The 22,295-nt window shown below is 40.5% G+C and overlaps 1 protein-coding gene across 3 annotated transcripts in view; it reads right to left on the reverse strand.

Moving 5' to 3' along the window:
• The window catches only part of LOC139326282 (histone acetyltransferase KAT6B-like), a 99,377-nt gene that overhangs the window by 69,034 nt on the left and 8,048 nt on the right, over positions 1-22,295 (reverse strand). For all 3 annotated transcript variants that reach the window (XM_070956440.1, XM_070956437.1, XM_070956438.1), the window contains exon 2: positions 4,931-5,039. In XM_070956440.1, coding sequence (XP_070812541.1) covers positions 4,931-5,039 — 109 coding nt within the window. The remainder of the gene's footprint in view (positions 1-4,930; positions 5,040-22,295) is intronic.

Here is a 22,295-nt window from a genome sequence, read left to right on the forward strand (position 1 = left end):
ACTGACCAAGGAGAGATTCAACCTGGAAATAAGGAGGAACTTTCTGACAGTGAGAACAATCAACCAATGGAACAGAAGTTGCCTTCAGAAGTTGTGGGAGCTTCCTCACTGGAGGCTTTCAAGAAGAGATTGGACTGCCATTTGTCAGAAATGGTGTAGGGTCTCCAAGACTTTCTTATTTTATCAAGCTGGCCTGGCCTAAATCTTCTCCCCTTTTAATTGTAAATTTTAATTTGTTTTTAAATTATTGGGTATTTTAAATTGTGTCTCAGCCAAATTATTTAATTCGTTTTTATTCTATTTTAAATTTTTGTATTTATGTGTTTTATTCTGTGGCTGTTCACCGCCCTGAGTCCTTCGGGAGTAGGGCGGTATAGAAATCCAATAAAATAAATAAATAAATAAATTGAGCAGGGGGTTGGACTAGATCAGGGGTCCCCAACCTTTTGGATCTCAGGGACCACTAAATTATAATTTTAAATCCCATGGACCACTAATATGATCTGTCTAATGATTGGCTGGGTGGGCGTAGCTAGGTGGTCATGTGACTGGGTGGGCATGGCCAACTTGATGTCACTCACATTGAGGGGCGTCTTGCCAGCCTCTACTCACCCCTCCCCTCCCAGCTACTCCTCACCTTCCCGCCCAGTCTCCTTAGGGCCCTAATAGGAAGCAGTTGTTGGAGCTAAGCAGCCACCACGAGAAAAGGTTAGCAAAACAGCTCGCTCAGTTCAAATTGGATCTCACCGAGAAGGAGGCTCAGCAGAAGCACCTCACTGAGGACTACAAGCATAGGCTTTCCAAACAGAGGGAAGACCTGTGGGAGTGCAAGGCCAGGCACCGGCACCTGGAGGCTCAGCAGGCTGAGATGGTCAACTGGTTCCAGGCCACGAGGCAGTCCCACTGGAACAAGGCCCTCCAGCTCTTTGCCACCAGCGGCGCTTCCCTCCAGCCTTCGCCCAAAGCCCCACACCAGGAGGCTGAAGCAGACCCCAAGTCGGAATTTCTGTCCCCCTCCGACCCACACAAAAAGATCCCGAAAGGGGAGACTCTGCAGCAACATGAAATGTTCATTGCACATATCTGTCCCAGGGGCCATAGTTTGAGGACACCTGATTTAGTGCAACATAAAAAATGCAAATAATTTTTCTGTGGACCACCAAATTTTTTTCATGGACCACCAGTGGTCCACCGACCACCAGTTGGTGACCGCTGGACTAGATGACCTATAAGGTCCCTTCCAACTCTGTTAAACTAATCTAAATAAACTTCCAAAATTCCTGAGCCAGCATGGCTCAGTTGAAGTCCATAGTTCGTAAAATTGCCACAGCTGCTCTCCCCTGTTCCAGGGAAATAAAGGAATAAAAACTATATCACTACATATTGCCTGGCAATCCCATTCCCAAATGTAAATGTTCAGTGCAACAACAAGAAGAAAATAACTTGACGTGTGGCAGGGGGGTAATCCTATTAACAACAGTAGATATAATTTATTTGATGGCTTCTAAATTAAATCTGTTCATTTCTTAGGCTGTAGTGCCTTGGAAGCTACTAAAGATCTTCGACTTGAAAAAAAATATTAAGCACCCTGCCTCAATCAAACAATGCACAGGAAACACAAGTCATGGTTTCTCTTTACAAATCTTTCATTTTAAGATAGGCCTTAAGTTATTCCGTTCCAAAAAAACCCAGGGACATCTGCCATGCAACCAGAAACTTAGCCGTATAATGCAAGCCAACTACTGGATGCCAGATAATACTGCACATATGTAGGATTGAGCTGTCACATCTGTATCCTGCTTCGGTTTTTCCTACTGGACTGCATGGGCCTTTGCTCATCCAGCATAGCTCTTCTTACAATTTTACAGGCATGCATTCCGCATAAAACAGATGCAGCCGTAAAAAAAGACAAAGCATCTTTTACGAAAGTTCCTCTATGAAGCACATGAACTCTGACAAAATGAAGTCCTATAAGAAAATGTGCACAAAATAAAATTTAGTCATTTCTACTATGGTAGTATACCCAGTGCGTGTATCTTCTTGGCTGCATTTTAACGGTGCTTCTCCGTGTGTGTTTCAGTGTATCCACCACACCAGACAGTACTTCATTCATACTCAACAGTACTTATTTCATAATTTTCTCTGACATTTGGCTAATAATTAGAGCAGGGCATACTTCAAAAAATGATTGGGAGAAGACATGGTGGATTCAATTATTTTTTTGAAACAGCCACATCTCGTTTCAAGGTTTTGCGTGAACCTGGGGGAAAAAAAACTGTGTCCACAGTTGTAACTGTGTAACACAACAAAGTCAAAGCTGTTTTAATGAGTTAAGGGGTTGCGTTCATGTTCCCATGCACTCCAAATCACTTGACCCAAACAGAAGTGGCTGTGGGGTCAAAAAAATCAAGATGGCAGCCTCGACAGTGTGTTGAAACCCTACCCCATTTTTATATCTAGTGATACACCACCAAAAAGGGCCAAAACTTTTAATTGCATGGCAACAGATGTCAGCTTGATTTCTTGTCAAGTACTCTGCTTTTGAATCATTTCTAAAGCATGTGCGGTCCTCCGAATAACGGTAATCACGTTTTTAAAAAAATTCTGTTCACCCATTTCATAATTTGCACTAAGATATCCTTACTATGAGAATTAGAAAGACTAAGTATGGGTGCTCTTCATTGTGAATCGATAGTGGGTTCTCTTTTGTACTCTGGGTAAAAATTCTAATTACCGTATTTTTCAGAGTATAAGACACACCCTTTTCCCCCAAAAAAGAGGGTGAAAATCTGGGTGCATCTTATACTCCGAATGTAGCCCCACCCAGCTTCTCAAACGGAGGTTTCAGAGGCTGAAAAAAGCTTCAGAAACGAAGCTTCAGAAACGAAGCTTCAGAAAAGAAGCCCCCAAACAGAGCTTCAGGAAAAAAGCCCCCAAACAGAGCTTCAGAGGCTTTTTTGCTGAAGCTGTTTCGGAGGCTTTCAGAGGCAGGAAAAAAAGTTTTTTCTGAAACTAAGTTTCAGAGGCAGAAAAAAAAAGCAAGGCATAGAACTCACAACCAAGGAACCTGTTGCTAAAATTCACCTCTGGGAACAGCTGAGTGGGGATATTCCGGAGGCCGATCCACCTGCCAATCAGCTTTTTTCTTATATTGCTCCCCAAAAACTAAGGTGCATCTTATATTCTGGTACGTCTTATACTCTGGAAAATACAGTAGAAGTTCTTTGCCTTTTCTCATTGCAACAGTTCTCACCAAAGATTCACAGACCCAAAAAAGCTACTTCCAATGGTGTCTGTCCCTCAATCACCATTCAAGGTAGTGGTGGAATTCAACTGGTTCTATCCGGTTCAGGCAAACCGGTAGTGGCAGCTGTGGGAGGCTCCACCCACCCACCCGGATGTCATCACGTCCTGGTTTTTACCCTCCGCGCATGCGCAGAAGGCTCTATGCATGTGCGGAGGTGGCGCGTGCGCTCATATTTGCGAACCGGTAGCAAAGGTAAGTTAATACCACCCCTGATTCAAGGTATGGAGCCTGTCAATCTGTTTCTTCATTCTTCTTAAAAAAAAAAAAATGGCACTAAATACAGAACAGAACTGGCATCTATTTTTCCTAACATTTCCTTGACTCCTGTTGCAAACCCTGGATTTGCGAAAGTCTCCATCCCTTTGATTTCCTGTTATTTTCCAGCATCATCTATTCTAGCCCATCATCTGTTAGCCGTACTCTACTATTTTATACTGGGTAGCTTTCAAAGAAACTTTCTGCTGAACTAACTTTAAATTAAAAACAAAAAGGGAAAAGAGACAAGAGGAAAGTTATCATAAATGGAATGGATAAAACAAGAAAAATGTTGAAATAAGCAACGATGAGTAAAATAGAGCTTGCTGAAGCAGTCTTCAAAAAGGATCTGAATTAAACGCAGGAGATGGTGGGGATCGGTTAACTATTGCCAAGACAAGAGCTCAAATAAAGATTCCAAAAAGTTGGCCGCAGAGATAGGCAGACTTCTTTGTGTGATCCAATATGAGTAAAATATATTCCATAACCAATGGAAAAACAGTTCACTTCCTTCCCAAGGTACCCTGTCTGAGATTTCAAGGTAACAAGGGTTAAGGATCCATGGATTTAGCCAAAATGGACTTTATCTAATTTAGCACCGTCTGTTGTGGCTTAAACAAAGACAAAAATTTCTGATTACACTATCTGGATCACGTATCTACTGGGCATAAAAATGTCTGGCCCACATCTAACTACCGTGTTGGATTCTGTCACTATCCCAAGCAACATTTCTTTTCACTTCTTCTACGATTCTCCCTTTTCTCTCTTCTTCTCTTCCCATTGCAGCCCCAATAATGGCTGCGAATACAGAATATTTCTCTCTCCAAATGACACTCTTGTCAATCAGATGAAATCCACAAAATAACCCATTTCTTAGCCTTGAACGTGCCACAAAGTTTTTATCACGTTCAACTCACAACGGCTACTCCACTACTTGTATCAGGTTAGATGCAGTGGTGGGTTGCCCCCGGTTCGCACCGGTTCTATAGAACCGGTAGTAAAACCGGCGGGAGGCTCCGCCCACCGACCCCGTCGTCATTAAAATGATGCTTGCGCAGAAGAGCGCATGCGCAGCCCCGTTGCAAACCAGTAGTAAAGTAAGTAGAACCCACCCTTGGTTAGATGGGTAGCTGCCAATGACACACTCAACTCCTTAGTTTTAAAAGACAAAAACGAGAAGCAGACATTCCAAAATGCTACTTTTTTGCTCTGTGGAAAGAACTTCAGAAAGAATTACAATCATGGAAGAAAACTTTCTAACTCACGCTCTCCTGGGAATGGAGTTCTCCTTCCATTGACGGGAGCACCTCCGCTTGCAAACATAAACATGCCTTGACAATTCTCATTTGGCCAGACTGAATGACTTACCACTGCTACCACAGTCTGCGCAGGAGAGAAGTTCTTCTGGCTTTTTCTCACGGTTTGATTCTTTTGTCCCCAAACAGAAGCTACATATGGGAATGGGATCAGCCCGGGGCTATGGAAAGAATGGTCAAATTAATAGTTAGTTCTCTTTCAAAGAATGTTTTCTTTTTTCTTGACCTCAGTGTATTAAGATGTTATATAGATACAGATTAGCAGGTCTAGATGCCTTTTTTATTAGCAGAAACAAACATTTTGCCTTTTATAATTTCGTAAGTTTAAATACTTTAAGTCTTGTTTCCAGGATATTAATTCATTCCTAACAACTAGAAATAAATTTGCCAAAATTTAGAATTATCCTTTGTATGATCTAGACCTCATGGGTATTAGGAAACAGGATTAAGTATTTTCAGGTTATGAAAGGAAGTATCTTAGAGGCATGAAAAATCAGCTCCTCTTCCGCAACTATAAAAGAAAATCAATGTATAAGAAAACTGCATAGTTTTTATCAAGAGTTACAGATGAAACACTCAACTTATATCCTACCCAGACTCACAAGAACAGGTATATGTATTAATACTGGAGTGTGCATAGATCACAATTCAACATACACTTACCTGGACCTGGGAGTAAATCTTATGTCAATCATTGGAGTTGACACATACACTTGAAATTAGTTCAAAGTTGCGTTCGGGAACAGAATTTGAAACATTTGAACTTTGCCAAAGCCTGCATTGTATGAAATCTAGATTCAAATTATGCGGATACATTTAATTGTTCAGTTCAGCTTTTTCTATACAGAACTCCTCACCTCTAAAGGAAGAGTTGCAATTGTCCCTATCTTTCATATATTCACATAAGTATCTAAAATTTTATATATGAAACGCTCTTATTTTGGGGGACACAGCCCTCATAAGAAGGGTTTATAAAACTTAAAAAACAGTAAATGTTTAATGCATTTTCAAAGATCAGTGATTATAAATTTCTAAATTTCTCTAAAAGTAGCAAAAATTGAACAAAAATCAATACAGACTCACAACTTTTTTACAGTGAGAGCACGGAGAATATATGCTTACATCTTATGTCTCTGGAGAAGAATGTCAAAGATTATTAAAATATTCTTCCTATATCATCCTGTATTAAGAGGTGTACAGAAATAGCCATACCCTTATAATATTCTAATAAGTTCCCAAAGTTTGATACTCTGTTGGAAGGATACTCTGAATGATGAATATCACTACAGGTAGTCCTCAATTTACAACAGTTTATTTAGGTGATTGTTCAAAGTTACAACGGCACTGAAAAAAGTAGTTATGACTGCTTTTCACACTTATGACTGTTGCAGCATCCTGGTGGTCATGTGATCAAAATTCAGATGCTTGGCAACTGACTCATAATTATGGCGGTTGCAGTGTCCTGGGGGCACGTGATCCTTTTTTGCGACCTTCTGACAAGCAATGTCAATGGGTGAGCCAAATTCACTTAACAACCACGTTACTAGGTTTACAGTTGCAGTGATTCACTTAACAACATTGACAAGAAGGGTTGTAAAATGGGGCAAAATTAACAAATGTCTCATTCAGGAACAAAAAAAATTGAGCTCAATTGTGGTTGTAAGTTGATTCCAGTGGAATCAGCTGCTACAACTCTGCAGATCTCACTGGGTTTTCTTTGGCCTAATACACTTCTAAATTCTTGAAATACAATACTGAATAATAATTTTTGGACCAGCCTTTTCATAGTTTTTTTTTTTTTTTTAAATCTTGAGCAAGATTTTATTCAAAAGCAAATTGTTCTTAAAGAAGAAATCAAACACAGTGAATAAAAAAAAAAACACCACTCAACCACTTGACTGAAATTAATCACATTAGACAAAAATAAATACGATAACACCTCCTGAGCTTTCCAACAATAGAAAGGTTTGTTATACTAAAGATGAGATTACTTTTAACCAGGGGTGTCCACAGAGTGTGGTCAACAAAGCCACGATGATGGCCTCAAAGGTGCAATCGACGTTCTGCAGTGCACACAAAACATGGCCAGGCCTTCAATTACATGGTTGTGGCCAACCCACTGGACCAGGTATGGGATTCAGCCAGTTCGGACAGTTTTGGGCAGACCGGTACTTCCGATGATCAGCTGAAAGCGAACCGGTTCGCTCCGATGATCAGCTGGGTCAGCCTGCCGCCCCTGCGCTATACCAACCTATATTTCCTTTGTTTGAAGCCCAGCTGATAGGCATGGCAGAGCGAACTGCCGCGCCTCAGCTCTTTTACTCGCCGGGGCTGCAGTAGAAGTTAAGTTTTAGAGATGTTTTCAAATGTACTGCGCGCACGTGGAGTGCGTGTTTGGCACGTGTCTACGAAGTGAACCGGTTGTTACACCGGTTGAATCCCACCACTGCTTTGGACTCTTCTGACTACAACTTGCAGATATCCTTGACCTTAATCGTTAAGCATCTCTCGTATTAGTTTAACTGTAAGAATCCTTTATTGCCACAGGTGTCAAACTTTTCGCGTTAGGTTGCCTTCATGTGACGTCTCCCGACGGCTTTCCCATTCACGGAGCTGGGTTGGGCGTGGCCTGCGCATGGTGCATCCGGCCTGTGGGCCGCCAGTTTAACACCCCTGCTGCATTGTATAAGTTAATAGTTAATTGCACTGTCAAAAAACCCAAATCTGCCTAGCCTTTTTTTCCTCTGCTCCTTTGGCATGATAATCTAGCACAGGGATGGCGAGCCGTTATTAAAAATTTGGGAAACGACTTAACTGCTGGCCCCTTCCCAACAAGTGAGCAACAATTCTTTATATATTTATTTTTTTATTTTAAAAACACAGTCCTATCATGTGTGATGCTAAGTATTATATAAAGAAGCATCAAGTAATGACAACATTAAAATACAAGTGAAGCGAACTCATTTTAGGAGAGTCTGGGCAATGCACCAGAGCACGCATGCACACACACACTTTTGCACGGTCTCTGCAGCCTCCAAAATCATGTGAGAAAGGATGTGATTTTGAGATCATTTCTTGACAGGGGTTGATGAATACTGGCATGTCACCCCAAGTGTCATGGCGTGTCACCTTTCACATGTGTGTCTTCACCATCGCTGATCAAGCATAATCAAGAGATGGTCTAAGCAGGGTCAACTTGTAGGCACTTAGTAGAATAACAGAGTTGGAAGGGACTTTGGAGGTCTACTGAACACTCTATTGTGTTCTCCATCTTTTTCTATTTACAAATTTGATAATCATTTTTTCAAATCCCCATTCACGGCATGTGGGGTGCCGTGCGCACATGCACAGGGGTTGGGCATGTTTACCGGATACCATGCACATTGCATTTTGGGGTCCAAGCGCATGTGCACGCATTCTTTGGGCACTCGGCCCAGAAAAGATTAGCCATCACTGGTATAGGGTCTCCTGCTTGTGCAGGGGGTTGGACTAGAAGACCTCCAAGGTCCCTTCCAACTCTGAGAATATCTTGACTTTAGCAGAACATCTGAGAAAGTTTCCTAATAAGGAAGTCGGTATGAGGCAAAAACCAGGCTGGGCTATATATTATTAGATGGATGCAGAATTGGCTGAACCTAATAAATCCTTTCTTGTTGAAAGAAGAGCCTGGTGGTGCAACACACTAATAGCCTGTTATTAACATTCAGCTGCCTGCAATTACTGCAAGTTCGAATCTCCCCAGGCTCAAGGTTGACTCAGCCTTCCATCCTTTCTAAGGTAGGTAAATTGAGGACCCAGCTTGTGGGGGCAATAAGCTGATTTTGTATAAATATACAAAAGTATGAAGGCTATTGCTTAACGCATTGTAAGCCGCCCTGAGTCTCTGGAGAAGGGCGGCATATAAAATCAATTTTTTTAAAAAAAATACAGGCAATATTACTAGATTCAGAGCATCTCATAAAATCATACAGGTCAAATAATACTGCAATTGCAGTGGTACCTTAAAACAGAGCAATCTGGAAATTATTGTATATCTCAAAGAACTTCTTAAAAGTCCCTTATTCACCATTTATTTATTTATTTTTTTTTATTGCAAAAGTTTTACAATTAGATTTTCACCCCTTTTTTCACCCCCCCCACCTCCCTCCCCAAACCCTCCCTAACCCTCCCTAACCCTCCCCCCCCAGACTTCCCTATTATATACTCATAACTAATAACACTAGTAAACAAGCTTAAACCCATCCCTCCCCCTGTATAATTTTTCCTCTTTATCTCCTTACATTAAAATATTTCTAATACATTAAAATATTTCTAATACATTATTTTCAAATAAAAGCTATTTGATACTTTCTAGTTTGGTATTTGTTCTGAACATATTCTATCCACCTTTTCCATTCCCATTCATAAGTCTCTTGTGAACAGTCTTTTAAATATGCTGAAATCTTCGCCATCTCAGCAAAACTGGCCATCTTCAAAGTCCATTCCTCGATAGTGGGTAAAGCTTCATTCTTCCAATATTTACCTATCAACAATCTTGCTGCTGTTATCATATACAATATCAGTTTTATCTCACCCCGTGTAAAACCCTTAACTATACCCAATAAAAACAACTGTGGAGAAAATTGAATTTTTTTCCTCAAAACATTCTGCATGACCCACCAAATTTTTATCCAAAAAGCCTTAACTTTCCTACAGGTCCACCAAACATGATAATACGTAGCATCCAAACATTCGCATCTCCAACATTTTGGCTGAACATTAGGGTACATACATGACAACTTTTTAGGATCTAAATGCCATCTATAAAACATTTTATAAAAATTTTCTCTCAGGTTTTGCGACTGTGTAAATTTAACATTCTGAACCCAAATTTTTTCCCATGTTTCCAGCATCACTGGTTCTTCAAAATTCTGTGCCCACTTAATCATACAGTCTTTAACTAATTCAGTTTCTGAATCTCTTTCTAGCAAAACATTATAAAGCCTTTTAATATGCATTGGACCTTTCTCTCTTATATGTCTAACCAATTCTTCCTCATGCAACATACCAGTTTTTTGGTCCTCTTTCCATCTCAGTTGTAATTGATTATATTGTAACCAAGTTAGATTAAGCCCTTCATCCAACAGTGTCTGTAATGTCTTCAGCTGCCATCTGCCCGCATCTGTAAAAAGAACCTCTTTGTATAAAAACCCCCCGAGTGACATTATATTTGTATTCCACAAAGTATGACCAAGATCCAGCCATAGCGGTATTTTATAATCCCATTTGAGTCGGTGCTTCTTCCAAACTCTCATCAAAGAGTCTCTAAGTATATGACTTTTAAATACTTTATCAACTTTGTCATCGTAGAATAAGTAGGCATGCCATCCAAATTCAAGGTCAAAACTTTCTGCTTTCAATATTCCAGTCTTTTTACTTCCAAACCAATCACTTGTTAAAGTTAAAGCTGCTGCATCATAATATAACTGTAGGTTTGGGAGTTTAAGACCTCCTCTTTCTGGAACATCTTGCATAATTTTCAATTTCACTCTCGGCTTCTTCTCGTTCCAGACAAACTTATTCACACCAGACTGCCAGACTTTCAGTTGTTTATCACTTTTAAGCACCGGAATCATTTGAAACAAAAACAGAAATCTTGGCAAAATGTTCATCTTAACTGCTGCTATTCTTCCAAGTAGAGACAGTTGCAGCTTTTTCCAAGTCTCCATGTCCTTCTGAACCTCTCGCCACAACACCTCATAATTATTTTGAAACAATTTCATGTTTGATTCTGCAACCTGAACTCCAAGATATTTTACCTTAGGTACAATTTCAAAACCTGCCCTCCTTTCAAGCTCATGTTTACGATCTTGTGTCATATTTTTAACTATCATTTTAGTCTTTTTTGAATTCAGTCTAAAACCTGAAACTCTACCATAGTCTTGTATAATGTCGTTCATCAGGATTGTTGATTCCATTGGTTGTGATAGGGTAACGACCAGATCATCTGCAAATGCCTTTATTCTATAATCCTCTTGCCTTATCATTATACCTTTCAAAATTTTAGAGTCCCGTATTGTATTTAACAAGACTTCCAATGTTAAAATAAATAAAAGTGGGGACAATGGACATCCCTGTCTTGTTCCTTTTTCAATTTTAAACTCTGTCGTCAAACTTCCATTAATAATAATCTGTGCTTTTTGCTCTTGATAAATTGCTGCAATCACCTGTATAAATTGATCCCCAAAGTTCATCTTTTTTAAAGTCTTTAGTAGAAAATTCCAATCCACTCTATCAAAGGCCTTCTCTGCATCCAAGAAAACCAGCACTGCAGGAATCTGTTTATTCTTATCAAGATATTCCAATAAGTCTATTACTTGCCTTACATTGTCCTTCATATATCTACCCTCAATAAATCCCGCTTGGTCCTCATGAATCACCTTTTGGATTACTGGCATCAACCTGTTGGCTAATACCTTCGCATAAATTTTATAGTCTGTATTCAAAAGAGATATTGGTCTATAATTCTCTGGTTTTTTAGGACCAACTTGTTCTTTTGGTATCAAAGATATATAAGCAGTTGTCCAAGATGGGGGTATTTTACCCCCTTGTTGAATATTGCGAAATAAATCTCTAAGTTGTCCCACCATTTCAGCTTGTAAAGTTTTATAGTACACTACAGTCAAACCATCCGTGCCAGGAGCTTTGGCTGTTTTTAGCTGTTTAATTGCTGCTGTTATCTCCTCCTCTGTTATAGGATAATTCATTCTTTCCTTTTGTTGATCGGTAATTTTTGTAACTCTCTTATCATTTAAATATTTTTCTATAAGTCCATTCTGCACCTCTTCTTTGGCATATAATTTAGTATAATAGTCCACAAAAGCTTCTTTAATTAATTTTTGTTGAAAGATTTCTTTCCCTCCAATATCAATACGATCGATAATCCGTGCACTTTGTTTTTTCCTCAATGTGTAAGCCAACCATCTGCCCGGTTTATTAGCGTTGCAAAATGTGTTATGCTTCGCGTATTGTAGGCTTGTTGCAACTTGTTCCGCCATAAGCATTTGAAATTGATCTTTCAAAAGTTTTATAGCACTTCGTATTCTTTCATCTGATGGGTTTTTAATAAGTAACTGTTCTTTATTCTTATTCTCCCTTATTCACCATTTATTAATGTCAGTATTATTTCAATTTTAATTCGTTTGAAACTATTAAAAGTAATTTATGGACTACTACATTCTAAAGAAGATTTCAAGAAGACAAATGGTTATAGTAGGAAAATTCTCTAGAGTAACTAGATTGGGTTAAAAATTTAATATGCAACCACATATATTAAACAGATGACACAGAGAAAATGCTTTGATAGGTTATGATAATTATTCATGAACATAAGGTATTAACTATTACTACATAATTTTACAGATTTATTTCAAGCCTCTGCCAAGGATAGCAATTTATTCCAGGTATAAATCTGCACCAAAAGATAGTATCAAAAACAGGGTATAGAGACATCTGGTACAAGCCATGATGAAGTCATCTACATCTTGACATTATATTATATAATTTGCATCATTTTCCTTCCCTGACAGGTGAAGTACTAAATGGAAGAGAAGCAAAAAGTCAATACAGCAGTCCTGGGTAGGACGGCCTTTGCACAACTTCATGTTGTGCGACAGTTGTGCCTGTTCCTTGAGAGAGAGAGAGAGAGAGACCGTAAACCATTCCAGACAGTTGCTTGTGAGGCCACGTGAGCCCCCCCCTCCCCACACCCTATTATGGGCCTAGAAAGCCTCCTGCACCAACTTGCACCCCACTGTGCTCCGCCCCCCCCGCGCATGCGCGCACGTGTCCCCCGTCCCCCAAGCATACGCAACAGAGACCCAAAGACCAGCTGGCTGGTGGGAGGCATATGCACATGTGCATGTGCGGTGGAGCTGGGCTGGGGTGATGGCTGGCGTGCCCGCAGGGAGGACTCTGCGTGCCACCTGTGGCATGCGTGCCATAGGTTCGCCATCACGGGTCTAGATGATCTCCAAGGTTTATTTATTTATTGGTTCAATTTATATGCCGCCCTTTTCCGGAGACTCAGGGCGGCTTACAATGCGTTAAGCAATAGCCTTCATACTTTTGTATATACCTGCTTAGTAGGGCTTTCGGCCCCCTCTAAGCGGTGTTCTTTTTTATACAAAGTCAGCTTATTGCCCCCACAATCCAGGTCCTCATTTTACCTACCTCGAAAGGATGGAAGGCTGAGTCAACCTTGAGCCTGGTGAGATTCGAAGTTGCAGTAATTGCAGGCAGCTGGTGTCACTTAACACCACTTTAATCTGCTGCGCCACCAAGGTTCCTTACATTCTATGATCTCATACACAGCATACCCTCACAGACTATAGTGGAGCTTCTTATCTGAAATGGTAATTGGGAATATTCCTAATATAGCATTCAGTTTAGCTACCTTGCCATTTTGATCATGCTTATCCAACTCTTAAAACTGTTTTTATTTTACCCTATCGCTTGGATTATGCGTTTTATAAAAAGGCATGTAAATTCCTTGTCCAGGTCAATGAACATGCCTCGGTAAGACAGATAGTTGCTACCAGTAGTACTTTCACCAACACTTTAACCGTAATCAATTACAACTATTTAAACAAGGTCAAGCACTCAGCATTTAATCTGAAGTCTTTTTTAAATATGATACTGTTAGGTCACCTTAAAACAAGCCAACAGAGAGGCCTGGAGTCTGTTTAATATTTAAACAGAATCACTCACATCTGTTTTCATCCAAGAGCGAAGTTATTGTACATCACTTGAAGCAGCTCATTAATATCCACTCCGCATCTTTCAGAGGTTATAGGGATGCCAATGCTTTCAGAAGCATCTGTCATAAGATCTAAACAGCACAGCTAGACAGGCATACTTCTTTCCTTTATTGACTCATGAAATAATCAACCTTATTTAATCTAAGCGAAAAGAATGGAACTTTAAATGAAAATAACCAATTACTTTTGATATCAGCCTATATGCATCATTCATCTCATCTCTTTAGGTGGCTCACTTGATAGCAAGTGTTCCAAAAAAAAAAAAAAAGTTATCTGCTCGTAATTAAACTGAACAGCTGTCATGTTCAATTATAAATCTGTAGAATTTTTCTCCTTTAACTTGAAATACATGGTTTTTAATTGATGTTTGATCAAATATTTGAACACCAGGCATTTTAATGATTCTCTCATTGCATTAATGAAGAAGGCAAACTATACAACTGCAATGTAACATCGTATAAATAATAATGATAGTATTTGCATAAAGCGACTTGAGTTTTATTCTTAATATGGTATGAGTACTCACAATCAAAGCATCGGAGATATAATAAAATAAAAATCATAAAAATAGTAAACCAATTTGGGAGTATGAGGTCCAGGTACTGTATGCGTCAGCATACAACCAGTTTATTGATAAATAATAAACTAAGCGGGATCAAACCTCATTAAGACCTAAATGGGAGACTATTAGGAACAGCAGTGTCTCCATACACTCACAGAGGCTTCTTGAGTGTTATTTATTTGTTAATTAAAGCAACTGACTATCCACCGTGCTTATGACATTATGAAATGTTATACACAAATGCATAGTATATAATTGCAAGAAAACCATTGTACTTGCACTATAATTTGCGTTACGCAGCTGCACAGAAGTTCCTTGACACTTTAATAACAACAGGTTGGTTATCAATCAACCTCATCCACGCAGGATAAATCACAGAGTTCCTAAGAACAAATTCCTTTCTACCTACCTGGTCAACAGGGAGAGAAAATGTTGCTTTACAGCTTCAAAAGAGCCTTGATAGTACAGGGGTTTAGTGCACCCTGTTATTAACACAGCTGCCTGCAATTTCTGCTGGTTCGAATCTCTCCAAGGCTCAAGGTTGACTCAGCCTTCCATCCTTTCTAAGGTAGGTGAAATGAGGACCCAGTTTGTGGGGGCAATAAGTTGACTTTGTATAAAATATACAAAAGAATGAAGGCTATTGCTTAACGCATTGTAAGCCGCCCTGAGTCTCCGGAGAAGGGCGGCATATAAATCAAATTTAAAAAATAAAAAAAAATAAAAAAAGTGCGTTAGTTAGGAGCGTTAAATTAGAATATACACAACCCAACTATTTACTGAAATCATCAACCCAAAAGTCATCATAAAAGAGGTCTAACAAATAATATGTTGTATTTTTTGGAGTATAAGACGCACTTCCTCCCCCCAAAAAAGTGGGTAAAAATTTCAGTGTGTCTTATAGACCAAATACGGGCCTGTTTTTGGCCTCCCGAAACCTCCGCGTGTTGCGTTTTTGCCCTCCCCGGCCCCCAGCACTCTGCAGTGCTCTGCACATTTCGTTTTTGCTAAAAACGAGGCCGTATCCGGTCTATAAGACACACCGAACCCTTTGTGCATCCCGTTTTCACCCTCCCTAGCCTCCAGAAGCACTCTGTAGGCCAAAAATGAGTGTGTTTTTAGTAAAAACGGGATGCGCGGAGGGTTCAGGAGCAGGGGTGGTATTACCTTTGCTACCAGTTTGCAAATGTGACTGTGCACGCAAGCTTCACTCGCACATGCCACCTCCGGCATGCGCAGAGACCTCTGCACACATGCAGAGCATCAAAAATGGGATGGATGGGTAGGCGGAGCCTCCCGCAGCCACCGCTACTGGTTCGCCCAAACTGGATAGAACCAGCTGAATGCCACCATTGTTCAAGAGGCCAAAAACGGGCCTGTTTTTGGCCTGCAAAGTGCTTCTGGGGACCAGGGAGGGCGAAAACAGACGCGCAGAGGCCAAAAACTTTTTTTTTTTGTTTACCTCCTCTAAATCTAGGTGCATCTTATAGTCTGAAAAATATGGTACTTAAAAGAAATAGCATCAAGATATTGAATTTAAGAGTGTGTCATATCACTGGCTTGAACATTGCAAGAATTAAGAGAAAAAGTCGAATGTAGATTTTAACACTACCTTTCCTGTTTAAGCATATCTCGAAGTTTATTCCAAAACAAACAAGTATCCTAAATAAAATCCTTTATGTACCTTCTCTGACATTACAAATGTTATCTACACAATTGTCCAATACATGTTTGGTGTTGTTCTTGTATACTATAGGAGCAACATTACTCCTGCATCATTCTCCACTCAAACTGGAACAACATAAATATTTATATGGTAGTTAATTCATTTCTATACCATTTTTCCTAAACCTGTTCAGTGTTCCGCTGATTTTTGGGCTCATCAATTTCCCACTCAAATCACATTGACATCTACCTGTCCTCTTCACTGAAGCATATTCCCCAAACTGCTGCCTATTTAGCTGTTAAGATTTTATGCATCTTCTAATAATTAATTCAATCACTGTCAGAAATGTAACAGCCGTTCTTTTTATCTGCAAAGGGCACAAGCGTTGGCAGGAGAGAAAAGTGGAACCTGCAATACTACATTTAAATCAATCAATCCATCAATCAATAAATTCTGGACATAAATTCCTCTCCATGTAATTATGCGTCATTATGTAAATATTGCTCTCCGTGTGGTTTCGGTCACCACATTACAAAATAGATGTTGAGACTTTGGAAAAAGCGCAAAGAGGAGCAACTAGGATGATTAAAGGCTTGGAGGCTAAAACATATGAAGAACGGTGGCAGGAATTGAGTATGGCCAGTCTAGAGAAAAGAAGGACTAGGGGGGGATATGATAGCAGTATTCGAGGGGTTGCCTCAAGAAGAGTGGGGTCATCTTATTTTCCAAAGCACCAGAAGGCAGAACAAGAAGTAATTGAAGGAAACTAATCAAAGGAGAGAAACAACCTGGAATTAAGGAGAAACTTTCTAACAGTTGAGGACAATCACAAGTGGAAGGGCTTGCCTCCAGAACTTGTGGGTGCTCCATCACTGGAGGTTCTCAAGAAGAGACTGGACAGTCACTTGTCTGAAATGATATAGGGTCTCCTGCTTGAGCAGGGGGTTGGACTAGAAGACCTCCAAGGTCCCTTCCACCTCTATTCTGATTGATTGATTGACTGATTGATTAGCAATCGCAATAGCACTTAGACTTATATACTGCTTCATAGTGCTTTTAAAGCCCTTTCTAAGCGGTTTACAGAGTCAGCACATTACCCCCAACAATCTGGCTCTTCATCTTACCCACCTCGGAAGGATGGAAGGCTGAGTTAACCTTGAGCCTGGTGAGATTCGATCTGCCAAACTGCTGGCAGCCGGTGATCAGCAGAAGTAGCCTGCAGTACTGCACTCTAATCACTGTACCACCGAGGCTCATTAATACTTTATTACCCACAGGCCTATTAATACTGTATTACCCACAGGCCTGGGACGTGGTGGATCAGTAGCTAAGACGTTGAGCTTGTCAATCGAAAGGTTGGCAGTTTAGTGGTTCGAATCCCTAGTGCCGCGTAATGGGGTGAGCTCCCATTACTTGTCCCAGTTTCTGCCAACCTATTAGTTCGAAAGCACATAAAAAATGCTAGTAGAAAAATAGGGACCACCTTTGGTGGGAAGGTAAGAGCGTTCCGTGCGCCTTTGGCATTTAGTCATGCTGGCCACATGACCATGGAGACATCTTCAGACAGCACTAGCTCTTCAGCTTTGAAACAGAGATGAGCACCGCCTCCTAGAGTTGGGAATGACTAGCACATATGTGCAAGGGGAACCTTTACCCTCAGGCCTATCAAAGATAGTAACAGATGGATCTACAACAACTCAAGCAAAGTCCTGATCTGATTTCTCCACTTTCTTCTAATAGTTTTCTGTACCAAAAAGTCCAAGCAGCTGATTTCTGAGCTGTGCCTACCTGTGCCAGGTGGACCAAGGGACTGGCCTGCCAGAAAGAAGGCACTTGGTGTCTCTTCCTCCACAGGAACGTCAGTCCATTTTTCAGGGATAACAGCAGAGAAACCACAACCACAATCACATTCATTGCTTTCCTTTCTCTCAGCAATCCTGTCAAGCTTACTGGACTTTGTAAGGTTAATGTAGACGAATGAAAGTCGTTTTTCCAAGCTGAAGAGCCACCTGCCCAGAAAGGCAGATGGGCTTCCTTTGATGCAAAAAGAACATCAGAAGATCTGGTGCCAATATTTAAGTTTAAGTTTTTAAGTTTATTGTTATTGCACCTCATACAACGAAATTAAATATCCCCTTCAGTGTACATCATACATAAGAAAATTATAAAAAAATAAAACAAAAACACACCTCCTTCAGATTCTATACAATTGAATTGAAACCCCCTGATACTGCATTAATATTGCACTATACAGTAGAATTCAATATAGTTACTGCTCTGGGATAGAAGCTGTTTTTCAGCCTGTTTGTCCTTTTTTTTATTATCCTGTACCGTCTGCCAGATAGTAATAGTTCAAAAAAAGGGTGCCCAGGATGAGATGGATCTTTAAGAATGTTTTGAACTTTCTTAAGGCAGCGGGAGCTATAAAGCTCTTCCAAGGAGGGGAGGGGGCAACCAAGGATCCTCTGGGGAATGCCGTTGACCCTCTGGAGTGCTGTCCTATCTGCCACTGTGCAATTGGCAAACCATACATAGGTGCAGTAACTTAAAATACTCTCTATCGTGCAGCGGTAGAAGGTCACCAGCAATTTTTCATTCAGTTGTTCTTTCCTGAGAAGTCTCAGGTTAGTATAATCTCTTCTGGGCCCTTTTGACCAGTGCTGTAATGTGAGCGCCCCAGGTCAGGTCCTCGTTTATGATAACACCCAGAAACTTAAAATATGTGCTTAATTATAGCACCAGATTTTTTTTTTTAATGCAATATTACCATAAATACTCTGAGTCTACTCTAAGTAATGCTAGGTAAAACTAGGCACATGAAACCATCAGCCAAACTTTATTCTGGACAATGCTATCGACTTTTGAACTGATACCAGTTCTTACTCCGATCAGAATCGATTTCTGGAAGACATTTCCAATTCTGAACCTATAGATTTTCTTTTCAAGGATTTAAAATGAGGTCCTTGTTCTCTGTATTCATTCACATGCATGCTTATTTGTTTTACTTGGTGTTACGTCTTTTCAAAAATATCAGGGATTTCCTCTGGCGAAAGAAGTGAGAAGATTTTAGAATAAATGGGAGAGTGTCCCACCTTCACTTTCTTCTGATCGTTTTTTAGGCATTTATCTTGCGCCTTGCGCACGGTCATTCATGCCCTTGTCACCTCCCGGCTGGACTATTGTAATGCTCTCTACATGGGGCTCCCCTTGAAGAGCACTCGGAGGCTCCAACTGGTCCAGAATGCGGCCGCGCGGGTGGTTATGGGCGCAACTCGTTGTGCCCACGTGACACCCCTCCTGCGTGAGCTGCACTGGCTCCCAGTGGTCTTCCGGGTGCGATTCAAGGTGCTGGTTACCACCTTTAAAGCGCTCCATGGCATAGGACCCGGGTACCTTCGAGACCGACTTCGGCCACCAGTAGCCTCCCACCGGCCAGTCCGCTCCCACAGAGAGGGTCTCCGCAGGGTGCCATCGGCCAAGTTATGTCGGCTGGCGACACCCAGGGGGAGGGCCTTCTCTGTGGGAGCCCCAGCCCTGTGGAATGAACTGCCCCCGGAAATATGTAAGATCTCCAACCTCCGGGTGTTTCGCTGCGCATTGAAGACCCTGTTGTTCCACCAGGCCGGGCTATCAACATAATAATTTTAAATTGGGGTATTTTAAATTTTTGGGGTTTTAAACCGGCCAAATCTATTTAATTATTTTAATTTTTAATCATTGTTGTGTCTTGTGTTTTTAAATTGGCTGTACACCGCCCTGAGTCCTTCGGGAGCAGGGCGGTATAGAAATAAAATTGTTGTTGTTGTTGTTGTTGTTGTTGTTGTTGTTGTTGTTGTTATTATTATTATTATTATTCTATATTAGACAGATACCGAATACATATGGCTCTGCAGAGATCTTCAGTGATATCACAAAATAATGAAATGTTGTCATTCTATTCAGTTAATGAGAGAATAGTCTTGCCTCTCAAAGCAATCTACTCCATTCCGTTATTCTTTAAAATAAATAATACACCATGAACTCTAGAATCACAATAATCATTTTTAAAACAATCTACATAATCTACATCATGAGTATTAGTGAGCCTTGATAAACTTTAAAATGTTTCGCCCCGCAGCCAAGACAAGCTGGATTTCAAAAACACTGTACGGTAATTGGATTTGAACAGCAAAATTACCGAGAACAACACACTGAGTGGTAAAGAAATCTTACAGCAATAACTTTGGATGAAAAGCACTATTTACCTTCCAGGATCAGAAATTAAAATTAGCCTTTGCAATAACAATCTATATGAACAGATGCATCAATTCTGCTTTTCTTGCCAATGACAACTAATTGCCATCACGAACTGATACAAGAGATTTTCTCAATTCATTCTTTTCACCTACTTATTTTCCCTGAAGATAATATCCCCTAGGAGATGGGATGGGAGGGGGGACATTCCTGGGAGCTGAAGTAGTAGATATGGGGAGAGTGATTTGGAAGATGGCCAATGAGACGCAGAGAATTGGGGAACGGAAAGGGAAGATTTGGTGTCAGGAAGTCAGCGTTGGCTACGACATAATCGGGGACAGATTGTCGTGCTTAATAAATGAAAGATTTCATCAAAGACTATTTGTTTGGAAATGCAATTTATTTGATACGACATCGAAACCTGACAGTAACTCTTGTCCCGCAGCGACTTGTCCTGCAGTGAGTTAAGGGGCGTGCATAAGTGCACCAGTGTGCCTACCTTATGTTCCCTTTTATTTGTATTAATTTCATGTATTCATAATTATGTTTATACTTGCATCTATTATCTAATACATGCTTGACGAAAATAAATAAATAATAATAATAAAAAAGTTGGCCGTGGCGAATTTCATAGACCCATTTGGGACAAAGACTATGTGTAAACAATAGCTGCAGCTCGAAAGGTGTGCAGAAAAAGGAAATATTTGGCCAGTATTGTCCAAGTGGGACCAGGCAAGGCTCTTCAAGATCCAAATTACCTTTTTCTTTTCCTCACTGATGGTTACTGCTGTATTAAATGAAGCCCGGCCCGTGATAAAATGTCCGTCTTTATTTTGATCACGTGACCGTGAAGATGCTGAAACGGTCGTTAAGTGCGAAAATGGACATAAGTCGCTTTTATCAGTGCTTTGAACGGTCACTAAATGAATGTTTGTAAGTCGAGGGCTACCTCTATAGCTTTCGAGATTAGCATCTAGATCAGTGTTTCTCAACCTTGGAAGCTTGAAGATGGGTGGACTTCAACTCCCAGAATCCTCCAGCCAGCAAGCTACCAAGGTTGAGAAACACTGATCTAGAATCAAATAAACCAACCTTTCTGAGTTGGTGGCCCAGAAACGGGGGGGGGGGGGGGGGGGGGGCATGCGCCTTTACACAAACGTGTGTGTGAACGGAGCCGCAAGTATATGTGCAACACTTGCAGTGACGCTAGCGCTCACATGGCGCTCACGCCAACTCTAGCATGAGTGGTGTGTGCGTGCGTGTGCACACTGCCCAGACACGGTAGTGGGCCCCAGCCCACAGGTTGCGGATCCCTGAGGTAAAGAATAGGCCTATTGGCTGGGGAATTCTGGGAGTTGTAGTGCACACATCTTAAAAGTTGCTGAGGTCAAGAAACGCTGCTCTCTCTACACGCTTGGAAACTGGATATCATTACAATTTTCACCCAGGCTGAGCATGAAGGTGTCAGTCAGTTTCATTTATAATCTTTGTGATCTGTTATTATTGGAATCCGGCTCCAATGTCTTTCAGCATTTTTCTTTCTTTCTTTCTTTCTTTTTTTTTTGCAAAATAAGTTCATATTTGGCACTGCTTGGGGTACTGCATATCCTTTTGTAACTTTCTTTAAAACAAGTGTTTGACTGTGGGCAGGTCAGTTGTAATGTCCTGACTATAGATAGTCCTCAACTTACAACCATTCACTTAGTGACCATCAAAGTAACAGCAGCACAAAGTGATTTATGACCGTTTCTCCCACTGACCACCGTTCCAGCATCCTCTTGCTCGCGTGATCAAAATCCAGATGCTTGGCAAGTGGGATGGATTTATGATGGTTGGTGTGACCCAGGGCCATTTGCGACCTTCTGACAAGCCAAGTCAATGGCGGAAGCCAGATTCACTTAACAACTCAGTTATTAACTTAATAATTGCAGTGATTCACTTAACAACGATGGCAAAAAGGGGAATGATATGAGGCAAAATTTACATAAGAAGCCATTCTCACTTAGTAACAGAAATTTTGGCCTCATTTGTGGAAGTCAAGGGTTACCAGTATTTGCATTTTAATATTTAGTTCAAAAGGGTTTCTATATTTTATTTTTCCTCTTTTAAAATAAATTTGATTTTATTTATCTCTTATGAAGTTGGTCTGGTTCTCCTT

Source organism: Pituophis catenifer, unplaced genomic scaffold, assembly GCF_029215685.1.
Source record: "Pituophis catenifer annectens isolate HBS135680 unplaced genomic scaffold, rPitCat1.0.hap2 SCAF_29, whole genome shotgun sequence".
Classification (NCBI taxonomy): domain Eukaryota; kingdom Metazoa; phylum Chordata; class Lepidosauria; order Squamata; family Colubridae; genus Pituophis; species Pituophis catenifer.